The sequence below is a fragment of the Emys orbicularis genome, chromosome 14 (genome assembly GCF_028017835.1).
Source record: "Emys orbicularis isolate rEmyOrb1 chromosome 14, rEmyOrb1.hap1, whole genome shotgun sequence".
Classification (NCBI taxonomy): domain Eukaryota; kingdom Metazoa; phylum Chordata; order Testudines; family Emydidae; genus Emys; species Emys orbicularis.
This window is the reverse complement of record NC_088696.1, coordinates 33126795-33145625: the sequence shown is the minus strand read 5'-3', so window position 1 is coordinate 33145625 and position 18831 is coordinate 33126795. Positions and strand designations below refer to the sequence as shown.

Below are 18831 nucleotides of genomic sequence, written 5' to 3'. Positions count from 1 at the left end.
CCAAATCATGATTTAAAGACTTTAAGTCGCAGAGAATCCTCCAGCAAGCGACCCCTGCCCCATGCTGCGGAGGAAGGCGAAAAACCTCCAGGGCCTCTGCCAATCTACCCTGGAGGAAAATTCCTTCCCGACCCCAAATATGGCGATCAGCAGAACCCCGAGCATGCGGGCAAGATTCTCCAGCCAGACCCACATTGACCATTGATACTAATTACCAGCGATGGCACGTTATTGACTTATTGACTAAAATCACATTATCCCATCAAACCATCCCCTCCATAAACTTATCAAGCTTAATCTTAAAGCCAGAGAGGTCTTTCGCCCCCACCGTTTCCCTCGGAAGGCTATTCCAGAACTTCACCCCTCTTACGGTTAGAAACCGTCGTCTAATTTCAAGCCTAAACTTCCTGACGGCCAGTTTATATCCATTTGTTCTCGTGTCCACATTAGTACTAAGCTGAAATAATTCCTCTCCCTCCCTGGTATTTATCCCTCTGATATATTTAAAGAGAGCAATCATATCCCCCCTCAGTCTCCTTTTGGTTAGGGTAAACAAACCAAGCTCCTCGAGTCTCCTTTCATACGACAGGTTTTCCATTCCTTGGATCATCCTAGTAGCCCTTCTCTGTACCCGTTCCAGTTTGAGTTCATCCTTCTTAAACATGGGAGACCAGAACTGCACACAGTACTCCAAATGAGGTCTCATCAGCGCCCTGTATAACGGAAGCAGCACCTCCTTATCCCTACTAGAAATACCTCGCCTAATGCATCCCAAGACCGCATTAGCTTTTTTCACGGCCACGTCGCATTGCCGACTCATAGTCATCCTGCGATCAACCAGGACTCCGAGGTCCTTCTCCTCCTCCGTTACTTCCAACCTATGCGTCCCTAGCTTATAACTAAAATTCTTGTTAGTCATCCCTAAATGCATCACCTTACACTTCTCACTATTAAATTTCATCCTATTACTATTACTCCAGTTTACCAGGTCATCCAAGTCTCCCTGCAGGATATCCCGATCCTTCTCCGAATTGGCAATACCTCCAGACTGATTTGCACAGAACATGGTTAAATTATCAACTTTTTTGTGACTCAGCTGCTGCTGTCACTCACCCCTGCACTCCTAACTCATGGTTTGTCTACACAGGGGCACTCAGGAAAATTAATCCAAATTAGCTAAGGGCGTAGATTAAAAGTGGATTAGTTTAACTGCATTAAACTATTGTGTGGACACTCTCGTTCAGAAGTAAAGTGGCCTTGAATTAAGCTAAATCTAGTTAAGGCCACTTTAATTCTGAATAAGAGTGTCCACACAAGGGATTAATGCAGTTAAACTAAGGGTTTATCTACACTGTGCCACAGGGTGTGCTACAGGGGTGTGGCAATCTAACTGCACTGTGTGGACACTGGTGATGTGAACTAAAAAGTATCTAATCCAAGTTAATGTAGTCTTCTTTGCTAGGGTTGCCAACCCTCCTGGATTGGCTGGGAGTCTCCCGGAATCGGGCTCGATCTGCCGGAGACTACTGAAGCCAATCTGGGAGATTTTAGGCGCTAAAAGTCTGGTGGCGCAGCAGGGCTAAGGCAGGCTCCTTACCTGCCCTGACTCCGCACGGCTCCCAGAAGCAACCGGCATGTCCAGCTCCTAAGCACAGGGGTGTCCAGGGCGTCTCTGCGCGCTGCCCCTGCCACAAGTGCTGACTCTGCAGGGACAATTCGTGGTGCCTCCTGGCTGCCCCTGAGCCTAGGGTCCAGACAGGCCGGCTGCTTCCCAGGAGCTGCCCGAGGTAAGCGCCACCTGGATGGAGCCTGCACCCACTCCTGCATGCACTCCAACCCGCTGTCCCATCCCTGAGCCCCCTCCCACACCCAAGCCCCCTCCCGCACCTGAGCTCCCTCCCAGAGCCCACACCTGAACTCCCTCCTGCACCCCAACCCCCTGCTCTAGCCCGGTGAAAGTGAGTGAGGGTGGGGGAGAGCGAGCAACGGAGGGAGGGGGGATGGAGGGAGTGCGTGGTGGCGGGGCCTCAGAGAAGGGGCGGGGCCTCGGGGAAGGGGTGGGGTAGGGGGCGGGGCAAGAGTGTTTGGGTTTGTGTGATTATAGAGTTGGCAACCCTATTCTTGGCCAGTGCAGCAGTTTCTGCTTTGGCTGCTTCCGCACCTACCAGATGGCTTCTCTGGCTGACTTCTCACTGCAGTTTTTCCACATACCAGGGAGTTGGTGTCCCTCTGACAGCATTTCATGATACAGCACTGAACATTGCCCCCTCTTGCTCCTTAAGCATTTTTGTTCACTTAAAAGTTGGCAACCTGACTCTGGGATGGGGCGGGGAGAATCCAGTTATGAGGCTTAATATAATGCTTATAAAATACTTCATGGCATTTCACTTAACTCAGAGGTGTCAGTTATTAGCAGCTTATGAGGGCTCATTGATCTCTGTGACATTCATAAGTGGATACAACAGGTTTATGGAGTTGGTATAAAGTACTGTGAGCTAGGCTGTCTCACACCATCTCTGAAGTTAGCCCCTGGGAGAGGTACAGGAAGGAAGTGGTGTGATACAAGGGGTGACCACTCCAAATAAGCCCTAGCAAAGCTAGTGTAATAGATGTGTGCATGTTACAACCAACAGCAAGTAATGCAGCAGTGTTCAGCGATTAAATACACAATCAAAACCTGAGAGCCAGAGATCCTTGAGAGCCCTTAAAGGGACACTTAAGATAGAAAGGAAACCTTGTTTAAGTTATCAGTTACTCCTGAGCTGAAAACTGTAAAATAAAAAAATTTCCTTTTTTCACTGCTTTGTTTCCTTTCTGTGCTTCACTCAGCTTGAGAAATGGAACTATATGGGTCATTGGCTTCATTTTTAGTCCCTCTTGCATGGGCATTCACACCAGGCTGAAACACAAGCACTTTGATTTCTACCACTTCCTGAGCTCCCTAAATCAAGAACAAGAAAACCCCTCACAAAACCATTTCACTTCGTATTAGGATTTGTAACCATTCTTCTCATCAGCACCAATTTTCTTTTGATAAAATCTAGTTTTGAATTGTCACTGACACTCAAGATCTCAACTGGAGAGAGGCATGGTCTAGTGGTCTGAGCCACAAATTGACTTTTGATCTCAGCCCTGGCTGGCACTGAGAGAGCTAATTATGTCCATACTTCAAATTGCCTGCTAATTTTGAGTGTCTCTTTTGTTTGGGAGTCCAACTGGATACCTAGTGCCTGACTTCTCATAACTGCTGTTGCTATTGAAATCAATTGGAGTTGAGGGTTCTTGGCATACACTGAACAATCAGAGGTCTCAACTTCTCTGCCTCAGTTTCCCTATTGACTTCACTGCTTATCTCCTCCTATTACTTTTCTCTCTTTGAAGTTTTCACAATCCTTCATTAGCATTAAGTTCAGACTGGTGAAAGGAGATCCATTGTGAACTATACAATACTCAATTTGCATCTAAATAGCCAGCTAGATAAACATTTCTTGTCTGACTGAAACCGTGCTTTTCACCTTTGCTGTTGACCAGTCTCTAGACAAAGACCTTAAGAATTTAATTTTCAGTGTATATACATAACTCTTCACGAAACACACTTACAGATGTTGTATAATGATACTAGTGACCAGAGTGGAACCAGCTTTATTTGAAACTTCACATGATACTCTTCGGTGAATTACAATATATGCACCAGATGCAGGAGATCCCTGTAACCCTTCTGTGCCCCCCGCTGAGCCTCTTCCAGTTGGTACTAAGAGGTTCTTGGGTCGCAGTGTAGAAAGGCCAGTTAACATGGGAGAAACATGGGAAGATTTCTATGGCTGTAGCTCAGATGGAGGAAAGATCGCTTCTTCTGTCAGTTGTGGCACAAACCCTGTGAAAATCCAGAGGATTTCCAAGGACTGGCTGGCCTGTGTGGAGAATGGTTAGACAATTTCCTCCGTACCTGCTACAGTAGTGGGAGTTCTTTGAGACTGGAATGAGGAGAAGGGAATGGTGAGGGCTACTCCTGTGATTAAAGCAAGCAGAATTTGGCGCTCATCAAAGGAACGGTGCTTGGGATTTAATCAATATAAAGGTGGTACTATAGTCAGACTGTTAAACACAGACTGCCTGGGTTTTTTTCACCTTTGAAGCAGCCCGGGCTGTGTTTGGTTGTTCTGGGAACTAATGTCACTAGACAGGGTCCTGTAGCTGCTGGCCTGGACCAGGCGGTCATGGCAGGGTTAATCCTCTGGGAGTTGACGATTAAAGTGTTCTTCCTCAGGTGTTATTTTTCCAATAAGCATGTTTTTCATTTGCAGATACTGTAGTATCGGGCCATCCACATGTTTGGCAGCTTTCCAAGTGCCTGCAAGCTTGTGTTTACTGTACAGTTTCTCACACTTCTGGCGTGGAACAGGACTGTGCTAGTTCCGCCAAAGAAAAAATACATTTGGAATCTGCCAAAGAAAAAGGAAATTACCAGAACAGCAGCTGGCATCTTTCCAAGCCCAAAGGGCCAGTGGTACCCCTGTGAACCTAAAGGTAATATTCAGAATAGGTTCCGCGCATAATCTTTATCTGCATGAATTTGATTTTGGAAGGCAAGTTCGGGAGCAGACTGCCAGCTGTTAGTCTGGAAGAGTGGGTATTGGACCACCACAGTATTGCTTAATGGTCTGTAGAAATCTAGCAAAAGAGAATAAGTGCGGAAAGAATAAAATGTAACTCTTCTTTTGCTTTCAGGAGAGAGCACATATTAAAGGGATAGTGTTGGGTTAAATTAGAGTTTTTAAAAGTTCTAACTGAGCTAACAGCACCTTATATTATTAAAAACAAACTCCTATATTTTTTAAATAACCCTCACATTCTTATTTAATCATCTTACTTTGCATTCCTCTGAGCTTGGACAATGCAAATAGGCTGGTCAACTTTTTTTTTGTCAGACTCCAGTCAATGTGATACATCAGCAAAATAGTGCAGTGTTTGGGTTAGAAATATCTCAAAATCTTATAACAACAAACTGTTGTCACTGGAATGTTTTGTAACTCAATGGATACAAATCTATTCACTTTTGTTCAATATGGGTTTTGTAATCTAAAGTTCCACTAAAATGAAAACAATAACTTTAATTAGGTAATTAATTTAAAATGATTTAAATTCATGTCTGGGACTGCAGCTGTCTCTGGAGCTCCAGTTTCGTGGTTTTTATAATTATTAATCTGTTTAATAAGGGGGTCTTTTCTCCTGTTGCTTTGGGAGGTTCACATAAAGGGGAAACAGACTGTGCAGGGGAGAGTGATATAGACGAGAAAGGAAATTCCATCAAATGCACCAAGTCAATTTTTTTTTCTTTAATTTTTCAGTTATAGTAACTGAAATTTTAAGACCAGGAGAGACCACTAACTAGTTTGAGTAGATGAAATTCAACGTTGATAAGTGCAAAGTAATGCACATAGGAAAAATTATCCCAACTACACATATGTAATGATGGGTTCTAAATTAGCTGTAGCGACTCTAGAAAGATCTTGGAATTATTGTGGATAGTCCTCTGAAAACTGCGGCAGCTGCAATCAATGTGCAGCAGCAGTAAAAAGGCTAACAGAATGTTAGGAACTATTAGGTGTTGGAGAATAACAGAGTTCTCACTTTTTGTTTGGGTACAGCAAGGCAGATACTTTATTGTCTTTAACAATTGCGTAGAGGGAGAGAGCTAAACAGGTCTCTCTACAGGTAAACAATTACAGCAAACCTTTATACCTTTCATTACAGACAATAATAAGCAACAGCTGCATTTTGTTTATACATAGGCCATCTTGATATTTTATTTTTTTTACTTGTTTTGACTCTAGTCTACATACAATATTTTCTACACAATATCTACACAAGGTCGCAACAACTTCTCACACAGTTTTTTTCCACTCGCCTCACACAATCCTTGCTTCTACAAATCTCGCGTTATTAGGGTTACAGTTAGCCTGACTCTTGCTAACGAACTGTCATGCATTGCATCCCCTTTCTGTCAGTTCTTTCTCTGCTTCCACAACCCCCCCTTTTGTACTACTAGTACAACAAACATTTTTAAATTTTTATTTGCATTAAATTTTGGAATTTAGATTTTATATTAGGTGCTTTAATTTTAGGGGTTTTGATTGGATATAATGACAATGCATGATGAGCATGGACATGAAAGGTATTACTATTATTATATTTTTTATAACAATAACATAATTTTAAACTAACTAATAGCAATACAAGCAATAATATTTTTATAGCAATAATATGATGGGGTTTTTGTATAGTTTTAGTTATAAAGCATAATACATTATATTTAGTATATAAAATAGACACTTTATAAGCTGTATGAAAGGCATATTTTTTAACTTGATATATATTTTGAAGCATGTGAATTTGCTTTTGTATTTTAGAGATTTTTTGAACCTTTGGTAACAGTGAAAGCAAATTTTGAAATTGATTAGGTACTAAACTAGTTTAATTAAAGGGTATTTGGAACCTAAGGATTACTTGCAAAATTTTATTTGCAGGCTAGTAAATAATATGATTGCCTGCAGTGGTAATGAGATTAAAATATGTTTTGCGATGTGGTGGCATTAACATACATACAGCTATTATTAGCTTGAAAAAGTAAGTGTTTTGTTAGGGTAGTTTTTTGTTTTTTATTTTTTTAGCAAATGTAGTTATGAAGAGTAACAATTGCTTTTGGTTTTAGTTTATGGATATATTGAAGCTGTGGGGGTTTTAACGGCCAAAATGTTTATTGATTTTTTTAATTTTATTTAAATGTTAGATGTAATTTTAGGAGCACTGACTATAGTTGCTTGGGCACATTCTCACCCAATATTCTGCTTCTAACCCAAAGTGATAGAAAATAAGAGAGAAGATACCATAATGCCACTATATAAATCCATGAGGCATCCACACTGAATACTGTATCCAGTTCTGCTTGTCCCGTCCAAAAAGTATACAGACGCTCCCCAACTTCCATTCTGGAACGCCTTGCGTAAGTCAAATTTTACATAAGTCAGGAACGTATACCCGACGATTATGTGCGCAAAAAAAAAAAGCTTACAGAACTTATGGAACTTTTTCCGTAAGTCCGGATTTGCGTAAATTGGGTTTGCGTAACCCGGGGAGCGTCTATGGAATTGGAAAAGGTTCAGAGAAGGGCAACAAAGATAGTCACGGGTATGGAACAGCTTCCGTATGAGGAGAGACTCAAAAGATTAGGGCTGTTCATCTTAGAAAACAGACGATTAAGGGCGTATATGATAGAGGTCTATAAAATCACGTGTGTGGGGTAATAGTGAACAGAGAAGTGTTTATTTACCCTTTCCCGCAATACAAAACCCAGCGGTTACCCAATGAAATTAATAGGCAGCAGGTTTAATACAAACAAAAGGAAGTAATTGTTCTCACAATCCATAATTCACTTGTGGAAGTCATTGCCAAGGGATGGCCAAAAGTATAACTGGGTTAAAAACAAAAAGTACTAGATAAGTTCCTGGAGGATAGGTCTATCAATGGCTATGGGCCAAGATAGTCAGAGATGGAATGTCACGCTCAGGGTGACCCTAAACCTCTGACTGCCAGAAGCTGGGAGAGGAAAACAAGGTGGATCTCTCCAAAACTGCCTTTTTCTGTATGCTCCCCCTGAAGCTCTGGTATTGGTCACTATTGGAGATAGGATTCTAGGCTAGATGGACCATTGGTCTGACCCAGTAAGGCAGTACTTACGTTATGTTCACCTGCACAACACAGGCAACTTACAACCCACCCACTAATTCCTACATCCAGCCCAAATCTGTTGCCAACCCTTGTTGGCATATACCTCCCAACGTGTGTGGTTTTTTTTAAAGCCACTGCTGCTGGAGTCATGAGATTACATGAAAACATCTTACTTTATTAATGAGAGAGCTGTTTCTAGCTTTCATTGTTGTGGAGAAAAGCTTAAGAATACAAACAATTAAGGCTCACAAACCAGAAGGCAAATAAAAAGCCGTTTAAAAAAAAATTCATATTCTTTTGGGGCTTGACTCATGATTTTTTGAATGCCTGTGATTGACAACACCAGCACTGTGATGTTAAAATTACAGAACTGTATCATTGCCAGTATATGACGTCCTACATGAGGTATTGTTGGAGCAGGGAACAGTGGTCAGGAATCTTCTGGGTTTTATTCATAGCTCTGCCATTGACTTCAATCCTGGAAAAATTCTTTCCTCCTTACGATGGCATCTTCATCCGCTAACGGGTTTAATATTCATATCATACTGTCAGGTATAGTTAATGTTTGTAAAATGCTTCCTGATTCACACTTAAAAGATGCTGTAGAAGTGCTTAAGTATTACCATTATCTGGATTTCTATACAAAAGGTAGGGAAGAATGCTCACATTATTTCTTAGAAGGGTTCCATGCTCAACTCTCTTTAATAGAAATAAATTTAAAAGAACAAACTGACCCTTTCAGATTGTGCTCTGGTTACTCAACTATGTCATAATGAAAGTATTGCATTCAGATTGCTTCACTCAGAAAATACACTCTATACAGTGGATTTATTGCTTCAGTCATTGCAGTGGGTTTATTTTTTATACAATAAAGAGCTTGCTTTCAAATGAGACTTGGAATTTTGGTGAAAAATTTCACTGAAAGTTTCAAAAGGAGAGGAAATCAGCCTATTTGTACATGCAAATCAGTTAATTTCCACTTTCAAATGGGAACTAGATACATAGCTTTCGCTACATGCTTTGGACATGTAATTACTAGTTGGTAGATTCAAATCCAGGCCCACCCATTTCCTCCAGCTGCAAAATGGGTAAATACTTCCTTTAATTTCATCTGGTAGCAACAGTGTTTGGAAGGAAGGGGTAACTGCAAATATCTGCTGCTCAACTTTCGAGCAACAGTGAGAAGTGTGAATCTTTTATTTAGAAAAAGGGAACTGAATACCATGAACATCATCCAGCTCTAAACTCCTTTCTTACTCTCTTCGTTCCTTTTGTTTGTCTTCAGAACTTCCGAACTTCCTTCACCACCAAAGACAGAGACACAGCAGTTCTGCCAAAATCATTAAGTCTAGAACCTTTGCAGACTGGAAATTCCCTGCTTCTTCATTCTCTGGTGGCAGCCTTCTTCTCTAGTTAACGCCTTTGTGGAAATGAAGAGAGATCCTATGAAGCTGTTTCTGTGGCTCTTGCTGCTCATCTCTGATGTTTTGGCTTTCAGAACTGAGAAACCGGTCGGAGAAAGGGCTGTTGAGCTAATGAAGCAAGCCCCTCTAATTGATGGGTATGTAGAGTGTCTTTTTTTTCAATACACCTTGGTAACTTTCATTAACAGGGTTACATCAAATAGCTTGAAAACCAGCCAAAAACCTTTAATTCACCCTTCCCATATACCATAAAAATACACCTTGGTTTCCTTACACACACATACTTAAGACTAGCAAAGCATATTAAACGTAACTGTACTTTATAGTGAACCTCCTAGATCACTTACGAGATGCAACAAGAGAACCAACCATTCACCACAAATTATTGAAAATCTGAAAAATATGGGTCTAGCAAACTGAACACTTCAATGGTAGGTTTTCAGTTTCAATCCTTGTAAACAAATATTGGTGTATTTTAAGGCCCCCCCCTTATCCTCTGCCTGTTACAATGGGAGACTAAGGGCTAAATCCTGTAAACCCTGAGCACAGGGCCGGATTAACTCTCCTGTGGGTCCGGGGCTATTAGATTTTGTGGGGTCCCTGGGGGTTTGGAGTGGGGGAGTGGGATCAGGGTGCGGGAGGGGGTGCAGCTCCAGCTTGGGGGGGTGGGCTCTGGGATGGGTCCAGGGATGGGACAGGGGGTTGGGGTGCAGGCTCCAGCTGAGAGGTGCTTACCTCGGGCGGCTCCTGGTCAGCGGCGCAGCAGGGCTAAGACAGGATCCCTGCCTGCCCTGGCTCCGTGCTGCTTTGCTCCCCGAGGTGGCCGGCATGTCTGGCACCTAGGCAGAGGGGCCAGGCTGCTCTGTGCAGTGCATGCTGCCCATCCCCACAGGCGCTGCCCCCGCAGCTCCCATTGGCCGTGGTACCTGGCCAATGGGAGCTGCGGAGCCGGTGCTGGGGGCCGGGGCAGCGTGCAGAGATTCCCTGAACACCCCTCACCCAGGGGCCGCAGGGGCACATTGGTGAGCTGGCGCTCATGGCTCCAGCCCGGGGTTGGGGCAAGCGCCGAGGCTCGGGGACCGGTGTCCGGCCGGCAGCGCAGAGACTTGCCACGGGCCGAATGAAAAGAAGAAGTGGGCCGCATCTGGCCTGCGGGCCTTTGGGGCCCCCCTTAGCACGAGGCCCTGGGCTGCAGCCCCTAAAGCCCCTGCATTAATCCGGCCCTGCCTGAGCAGCACAACCAATTCTGATTTCACCCTGGGCTCTAAAAGCAGAGGCCCATCCATTGTTGCACAGCATCAGTGGATCTTAGCAGGTTCTGAAGATCAGAGATGTAAGCAGCACCCGTGGCATAGCATTTATGTCTCATTGCATTAGCTTATCACTCTGAAGGCATTTTCAATTTGAATTCAAAGGCTATTTATAAACTCCTTTGGATCAAGTTGCATTAGTCTTCAGGGGAAATTTCAGCGTTTATCTACTTTTGCATTATGCAATTCTACCATCTCCCTTCTTCAGTTATAACTTTACTTCCTTTTGTATATGTTTATAAAGCAGGCAGCATGATATGAGAGCATGCCCAGGCAGCTCAGAGGAACATTGTTTCTGTTGAGTCTGACTTCATCCAGGAACAGAAGGGAAAGGGTCACTCTAGCACTCAAATACTATTGTGCTGTAACCAGTGGTGAGCTGGAGCTGGTTCGCTCCGGTTCGTGGGAACCGGTTGTTAAATTTAGAAGCCCTTTTAGAACCGTTTTCCCGTGTGGGACAACCGGTTCTAAAAGGGCATTTAAATTTAACAAGCGCTCCCCGCCGCGGACCCAGCTCACCTCAGCTCTGCCTCCTCCCATGAATACTCTGCCCTGCTTCTCCTCCCCCCTGCTTCCCGCGAATCAGCTGTTCGCGCGGGAAGCCTGGGAGGGCTCACAGCAGGCTTCCTGCTCAGGCCCAGGAAGACGGAGCTAAGGTGGGGACGGGGGGGGGGGGGGGGCGAGGAGGGCTATGCGCCCTGGCCGGTCTCCGGCCGTGGTCCTGCCCGTCCCCGCCTGCCCGGCTCTGGCCGCAGCCCTGCCCGGCCCCGCATCCCTGGCCGCCTGGCTCCGGCCGCGGCCCCGCGGCCCCGGCCGCCTGGATCTTGCTGTGGCACGACACGGCCCGGCTCCGGCAGTGCGGGCCCGGGCGCGGCCCCGCATCCCCAGCTGCCCGGCTCTGGCCGCGGCCCTCCCCAGCCGCCCAGCTCCTGCCGCGGCCCTCCCTGGCTCCGGCCGGCCGCCCGGCTCCCGCCGCGTCCTCCGGCCCCGGCCGCCCGGCTCCTGCCCCGGCCCCGCGTCCCCGGGCTCCTGTCGCCTGGCTCCTGCCCCGGGCCCGCGTCTCCGGGGGGGGCAAGGAGCAGGGAGAGGGTATTGGAGAGAGGGCAGGGGAGTTCGGGGGGTGATGGGGAGGTGGATAGGGGTTGGGGCGGTCAGAGGGCAAGGAAGAGAGGGATTGAATGGGGTCAAGGGTCCCGGGGGGGGCAGTCAGGAAGGAGCAGGGGTTGGATGGGGCAGTGGGAGGCAGTCAGGGACAGGGGTTCCAGGGGCAGTCAGGGGACAGAGAGAAGGGGTGGTTGGATGGGGCAGGGGTCCCGGGGGGCCATCAGGAATGAGAGTAGGGGTTGGATGGAGCGGTGGGGGGCAGTCAGGGGACAGGGAAGGGGGGTGGATGGGGCAGGGGTCCCTGGGGTGGGGGGGCGTCAAGGAACACGGGGGGTTGGATGGGGCAGGAGTCCCAGGGGGTGGGCCATGACCCCCTCGTGGGGTGAGGAGGGAACCGGTTGTTACGATTTTGGCAGCTCATCACTGCCTGTAACTCAAATAAAATTCAAAAATCCAACTTGCCTGCCAATAGCATGGCTGCTATCTGCAGATCCAACATTTGAAGAGAAAGAGTGGAGATGGGAATAGAGCTAGAAGAATAAGGTGGAAAGAGGGACTTGTGAGAGAAACTTCAGCATCAAGGAATGAAAGGGGGAAAACCTTCAGGACAGCAGAAAAAAAGATCTGCAAGGAATGAAATTTGTTACAGAAAGTGAGGCTCCAAACAAACCTCACTGCGAGGTGGTGCGTAAAGTGGTCTGAGAAAAGTGGGTGGGGTTTATCATAATTTGGGAGCAATAGCTTTGGTAAGACAGTCAAGTCTGGCCTTAGGGAAAATGGCACCCTGGGTGAACTTGCATTTTGGTGCCCTGGCCCCCATGGGCATGGTGCCCCCCATTGCCCCTGGTCCCCACCCTCCCTTCCCCCCCAACCCCTGCACCTTCTTGCCCCCCTAATCCCTGCACTGTGCCCCCTTCACCCCAACCCCTGCACTGTGCCCTCTCACCCCAACCCCTGCACTCCCCTCCTGCCCCCCAACCCTTGCACTGTGCCCCCTTCACCCCAACCACTGCATTCCCCTCCTGCCCCCTAACCCCTGCACTCTGCCCCCTTCACCCCAACCCTTTCACCCCTCTCCTCTGCCCAGAACCCCTGCACTTTGCATGCCCCCTTCACCACGACCCCTGCACTCCCCTCTTGTGCCCCTAACCCCTGCACTGTGCCCCCGACCCCTTCACCCTTCTCCTATGCCCCAATACCTGCACTGTGCCCCCTTCACCCTGAGCCCTGCATTCCCCTCCTGTGCCCCCTTCACCCCGACCCCTGCACCTCCCTCCTGTGCCCCAATACCGGCCCCTCCTGTGACCCAACCCCTGCACTGTGCCCCCGACCCCTTCACCCCCTCCTGTGCCCCAATACCTGCACTGTGACCCCTCACCCTGACCCCTTCACCCCTCCTGTGCCCCAATACCTGCATTGTGACCCCTCACCCTGACTCCTTCACCCCCTCCTGTGCCCCAACCCCTGCACTGTGCCCCCTTCACCCTGACCCCTGCACCTCTCTCCTGCCCCCTTCACCCCAACCCCTGCACTGTGCCCCCTTCACCCCAACCCCTGCACCTCCCTCCTGCCCCCTTCACCCCAACCCCTGCATTTCCCTCCTGTGCCCCCTTCACCCCGACCCCTGCACCTCCCTCCTGTGCCCCAATACCTGCACTCTGACCCCTCACCCTGACCCCTTCACCCCCTCCTGTGCCCCAACCCCTGCACTGTGCCCCCTTCACCCCGACCCCTGCACTGTGCCCCCTTCACCCTGACCCCTGCACCTCTCTCCTGCCCCCTTCACCCCGACCCCTGCACTGTGCCCCCTTCACCCTGACCCCTGCATTTCCCTCCTGTGCCCCCTTCACCCCGACCCCTGCACCTCCCTCCTGTGCCCCAATACCGGCCCCTCCTGTGCCCCAACTCCTGCACTGTGCCCCCTTCACACCTACCCCCTGTACCGCTCTCCGGCCCCCTAACCCCCTTCCAGTACCCGCGTGGGGAAACTGACCCACCTGGATGCACAAAGCAGCTGGCACTGCTTCCAGCTCCCCGACTGGACTGCTGCTCCTCTGCCCCGTGAACCCCCTGAGCTGCATAAGGGGAGGGCAGGAGAGCAGCAGCTGCTGATGCCTCAGCACAGCCCAGGTGGGGAAGTGACCTGAATGCAGGGAGCCCTGGTGTTGTGTGTGTTGGAGGAGAGAGAGAGAGAGTGTGTGTGTGAGAGAGTGAGAGAGAGAGAGAGACAGTGGGTGTTATGTTGAGGGGAATGTGTGTGTGCCTGAGTGTAGGAGTGCCCTGTCTCTTTAAGAAAGCACTCAGGGCCAAGCAGCCACCAGGAGCTCCAGACCCAGAGAGGCAGCAGCACACACAGATTCCCCCTGTCCCCTCACCCCAGCTCAGTGGAAATCAGGTGCATGGGTGAGGGGGACACCTGGACACCAGCAGACAGGAGGATGCTCCCAGTCCGGAGTGGCCGGGGGGGCTCTGGGGAGGACGTGTATGAGGGGGGGACAGAAACAGCACATGCGAGGAGGGGAACCCCTGCTCCAGAGGAGTCACCTGGCTCGGACAGCTGGTCATCCAACTGCCCCCCAGCCCCCTCTCCAGCGCTGCTGCTCGCCTGCCTGCCTGCCGCTTCCATTAGCCCAGCTGGCCCTCAGCAGGTCAGGTGGGAATCCAAACCCTGCGCATGGCGCCCTCTTTGGCGGGGGCCCGGATGGCCCACCCCGGACTTGATCCAGGAAGTTAAAGGAAAGGGGTCACTCTAGCACTCAAATACTATTGTGCTGTTGTAGCGCTGAGAGACCCTGGTCTGTCCGTGGGCAGGATCAAACCGGGGACCTCGGGAGCGTAGTGCATGAGCTGTTAGCTAAGGCTGTAGAGTAGATTCATTAATCTCTCTCTCTAAGGTAGGGTGACCAGATCACCCAGGTCAAATATTGGGATGCGGGGGGGCGGAGCAAAAAACACAACAAAAAACCGGCGGCAGAGCAAAAAAAACAACCCCCCCCCCTTCCTCCACAAGCGCTGGAGGGAGGCCCCGGAGACGTAGGGGGAGCGCGGGGCTGGGGTGAGTGAGTCCGGCCTGGCCCCGAGCGCAGGCAGGACTCAGTCGGGCGGTACCTGGAGGGAGAGGAGGGGGGCGGCCCGCGGGGCCAGGCGGTGGCTGTTCTCCCCACCTGGGCAGCGGGAGTCGGGAGCAGCCGCTGCTGCAGCTCCCACTGCCACGGCCAGAGGAAGCGGCCATGGCGCTCGGCGGCTGCGGCTCTGGCGCCCGGGCCTGAACCCCCCGGGCCTGTTGCGGGGACCCAGCAGTGTGCACGCTGCGCCCAGCCCCTGGCCAGTCGCGTCTGGGCTGGCTGCCCAGCTGGTGCAATCCCGTGGGCGGCCCCGGAGTGGGGGCAGCAGGCCCCAGCCCCCCTGTCCCGCTCGGGTCCTGCAGGGGAACGAACGGGGCTGGGCTGCCGATGCCTCCGCCCCGGGGCTGCCGTGGGATTGCACCAGCTGGGCAGCAGCCCAGACGTGACTGGCCAGGGGCTGGGCGCAGCGTGCGCGCTGCTGGGTCCCCGCAACAGGCCCGGGCTCGGGGGGTTTGGGCCAGGGCACCAGAGCCGCAATCGCCGAGCGCCATGGCCACTTCCTCCGTCCGCGGCAGTAGGAGCTGCAGCAGCGGCTGCTCCCGAGTCCCGCTGCCCAGGTGGGGAGAACAGCCGCCGGCTGGCCCCGCGGGCCGCCCCCCTACTCTCCCTCCAGGTACCGCCCGACTGAGTCCTGCCTGCGCTTGGGGCCAGGCCGGACTCTCACTCACCCCAGCCCCGCGCTTCCCCTGAGTCTCCGGGGCCTCCCTCCAGCGCTTGTGGAGGGAGGAGGAATGGCGTGCTTGGGGAAGAGGCGGGGATTTGGGGAGGGAGCCAATGGGGGGAGGAGGGGGCAGAGTCGGGGCGGGACGGGGCACAAGCCCTTCCGGGCTCCGGAGCCTTTGCTTGTTTGTCTAGTGTCCCAACCTAAGATTGGTCGGGATGCGGGACAAACAAGCAAATATCGGGACAGTCCCGATAAAATCGGGACGTCTGGTCACCCTACTCTAAGGCCTGGTCTACACTGGGGGGGGAGATGGACCTAAGATACGTCGACTTCAGCTACGCTATTCTCGTAGCTGAAGTCGACGTATCTTAGGTCGACTTACCTCGCATCCTCATGGCGCGGGGTTGACTGCCGCCACTCCCCCGTTGACTCCACTTCCGCCTCTCGCCGCGGTGGAGTACAGGAGTCGACGGCAGAGCGATCAGGGATCGATTGATCGCGTCTACACTAGACACGATAAATCGATCCTCGCTAGATTGATCACTACCCGCCAATTCAGCGGGTAGTGTAGACGTACCCTAAGTAATCTCGGCGCCACTAGATGGGACAGAACACCACACCCAGGAGGTGTGTGAGTTACAGTAACTCAAATGAAATTCTAAAATCAAACTTGCCTGCCAATAGCATGGCTGCTATTTGCAGATCCAACATCTGAAGAGAAAGAGTGGAGATGGGAAGAGAGCTAAAAGAATAAGGTGGAAAGAGGGGCTTGTGCAGTGATGAGCTGCCAAAATCTTAGGAACTGGTTCCCTACCGGTTCTTCGGCGGCACTTCGGCGGTGAGTCCTTCACTCGCTCCGGGTCTTCGGCGACACGTCGGCGGCGGGTCCTTCAGCCGCCGAAGACCCAGAGCGAGTGAAAGACCTGCTGCCGAAGTGCCGCCGAAGAACCGGTAGGGAACTGCCTGGTGAGTACAAGCCCCACGTGCCTCCCAAAACAGCCTATTTTCCCCCCATCCGATCCCCACCCACGTCCTGCCCCCGACTGCCCCCCTCAGAATCCGCAACCCATCAACCCCCCCACCCCCGCTCCTTGTCTCCTGACCACCCCCTCCCGAGACCCTCCACCCTAACTGTCCCCCAGGACCCCACCCTCTACCCAACTCGCCCCGCTCCCTGTCCCCTGACTGCCCCAACCCCATCCACCACCACCCCGAGAGACCCCCGGAACTCCCACGCCTACCCAACCCCCCCCCCGTTCCCCGTCCCCTGATCGCTCCCCCCAGAACCTCCGCCCCCTCCAACCGCTCCCTGCCCCTTATCCAACCCCTCCTCCCAGCCCTGGCCCAGCCCCCTTACCATGCTGCTCAGGGCAGCGTGTATGGATGCCGCACGGCCCCCTGGAACTCGCAGCCCCACCCCCTTACCATGCCGCTCAAAGCGGCAGGAGCTGCCGAGCTGCCCAGGAACGGTCCAGAGCGCTGGCGGCGCGGCACATTGAGGCTTTGCGAGAGGGGGGAAGGCGGGAGAGGGGCCGGGGGAGCCTCCCCAGCCGAGAGCTCAGGTGGGCTGGATGTGGCCCGGGGGCCGGTGTAACGACAGAAAAACCTCCCTCTCCCAATTGCCCACCCCTTTAACAACCGGTTCTAAACCGGCTTCTAAATTTAACAACCGGTTCGCGCAAAACGGTGTGAACCAGCTCCAGCTCACCACCGGGCTTGTGAGAGAAACTTCAGCATCAAGGAGTGAAGGGGAAAAACCTTCAGGTAGGGTGACCAGATGTCCTGATTTTATAGGGACAGTCCCGATTTTTGGGTCTTTTTCCTATATAGGCTCCTATTACCCCCCACCCCCGTCCCGACTTTTCACCATTGCTGTCTGGTCACCCTACCTTCAGGACAGCAGAAAAAAAGATCAGAGGAATGAAATTTGTTACAGAAAGTGAGGCTCCAAACAAACCTCACTGCGAGGTGGTGCTTAAAGTGGTCTGAGAAAAGTGGGTGGGGTTTATCATAATTTGGGAGCAATAGCTTTGGTAAGACGGTGCTTAAAGTGTACCCCTCAGCCACTCAACCTAATTAAATTTCATTTGCCAGGTTTGCAACCTCTCCAACCTCTAGAGAACTGTTGCAAGGGTGTTGGCAGTTAACTTTCAAGGGGAACTAAAAGTAGATAGATAGATAAACATTAGGAAAGGACAAACTTGTTTGTATCATTAATGCTATTTATTTTACTTCTTAGGCACAATGACCTTCCATTACGACTGAGGATATTGTACCAAAACAGACTAAGTAAAATCAACTTAAAAATTCTCAACACCACACGCACAAACATTCAGAAACTTCAGTCTGGCCATGTCGGAGCTCAGGTATGTACTGTTGGTGCTATGACATGGATCTCTTAGAATATTTATACTGCTCGTTCTACAGGGGGATCTGAGCAAAATCCAGACGCACATCCAGATTTTGGATATGCCATAGTTTAGGAGAGGTGTTTCAGATCTGGGATTTTGATTCAGCCCATGATAGAAAAAAGAGAAAACTGCATGGCTACAGAAGCTTTTCTATATTTACATTTGCCAGACTTTAAAATGCCTTTGCAGAATCCAGCTCCACTTATCCAAAGTGTTATGTATTTTTTTTTTACAGCAACTGAATTAAAAAGTTGTCTTCTCCTCCTGTCCTTGGAAGACTGTATGAGTGATTGGGGTTGCCAAGAGCCTATTATCAGCGAGTGTGCCCCTAGTCTGATTATGTGTTCCTTTGGGATTTCCCAGTGATGAAAGCTCCCCAACAAATTGCCAAGGAGGAAGTGTTTTTATTTATGATTCTGCTGATAATGAAGTCCATGATCTTGTTGTTTGGCCTATCAATGTCTCTTTTTCAGTTTTGGTCGGTGTATGTTATATGCAGCGCTCAGAACAAGGATGCTGTGCGTCTGACCCTAGAGCAGATTGATGTTGTCAAGAGGATGTGTCAAAGCTATCCAGAACTTGAACTTGTTAATACTTCTCAAGGTGATACTTTTTTATAATGAAAATGTTTCTTTAATGAGATTGCAGGAGGGAATATATGTGAGATGAAGTACTTGGCATATCACACATTGCATATTAAGAAAACTAGTTCTGACATTTATGGTTGTGAAATGATTGTCTGCTGCTCAATGCAGATAGCTCTAAGTCTTTGTCTTCAATTTACTGTGGCGTTTATCTTCCCTTTAAACTCCAGGTATTGCTGATAGTAAAAATATAGCATGCTTGATTGGAATAGAAGGTGGCCATTCCATTGACAGCAGTCTCGCAACGCTAAGGATGTATTATGACCTGGGTGTTCGGTACATGACTTTAACGCACACCTGCAATACTCCATGGTAACTGATGTGCACTTGTTTCTGTAACGCTTACTTTTCCAGTGCAAATGGATGGCAGTTTTAAGAGGGGCCAAAAATTGGTTTGAAAAATGTGGGAAACTGCTATCTG

At 49.9% G+C, this 18831-nt stretch overlaps 1 protein-coding gene across 7 annotated transcripts in view; it reads left to right on the top strand.

Moving 5' to 3' along the window:
* LOC135889066 (dipeptidase 2-like) overlaps nucleotides 1–18831 on the top strand; it is a 36390-nt gene that overhangs the window by 7830 nt on the left and 9729 nt on the right. For 3 of the 7 annotated variants that reach the window (XM_065416889.1, XM_065416891.1, XM_065416892.1), the window contains 5 exons: nucleotides 4305–4527; nucleotides 9014–9289; nucleotides 17595–17721; nucleotides 18240–18369; nucleotides 18581–18722. In XM_065416889.1, coding sequence (XP_065272961.1) covers nucleotides 9159–9289; nucleotides 17595–17721; nucleotides 18240–18369; nucleotides 18581–18722 — 530 coding nt within the window. In that variant the 5' untranslated portion in view covers nucleotides 4305–4527; nucleotides 9014–9158. The other 4 variants (XM_065416890.1, XM_065416896.1, XM_065416895.1 and 1 more) reach the window with 4 other exon arrangements.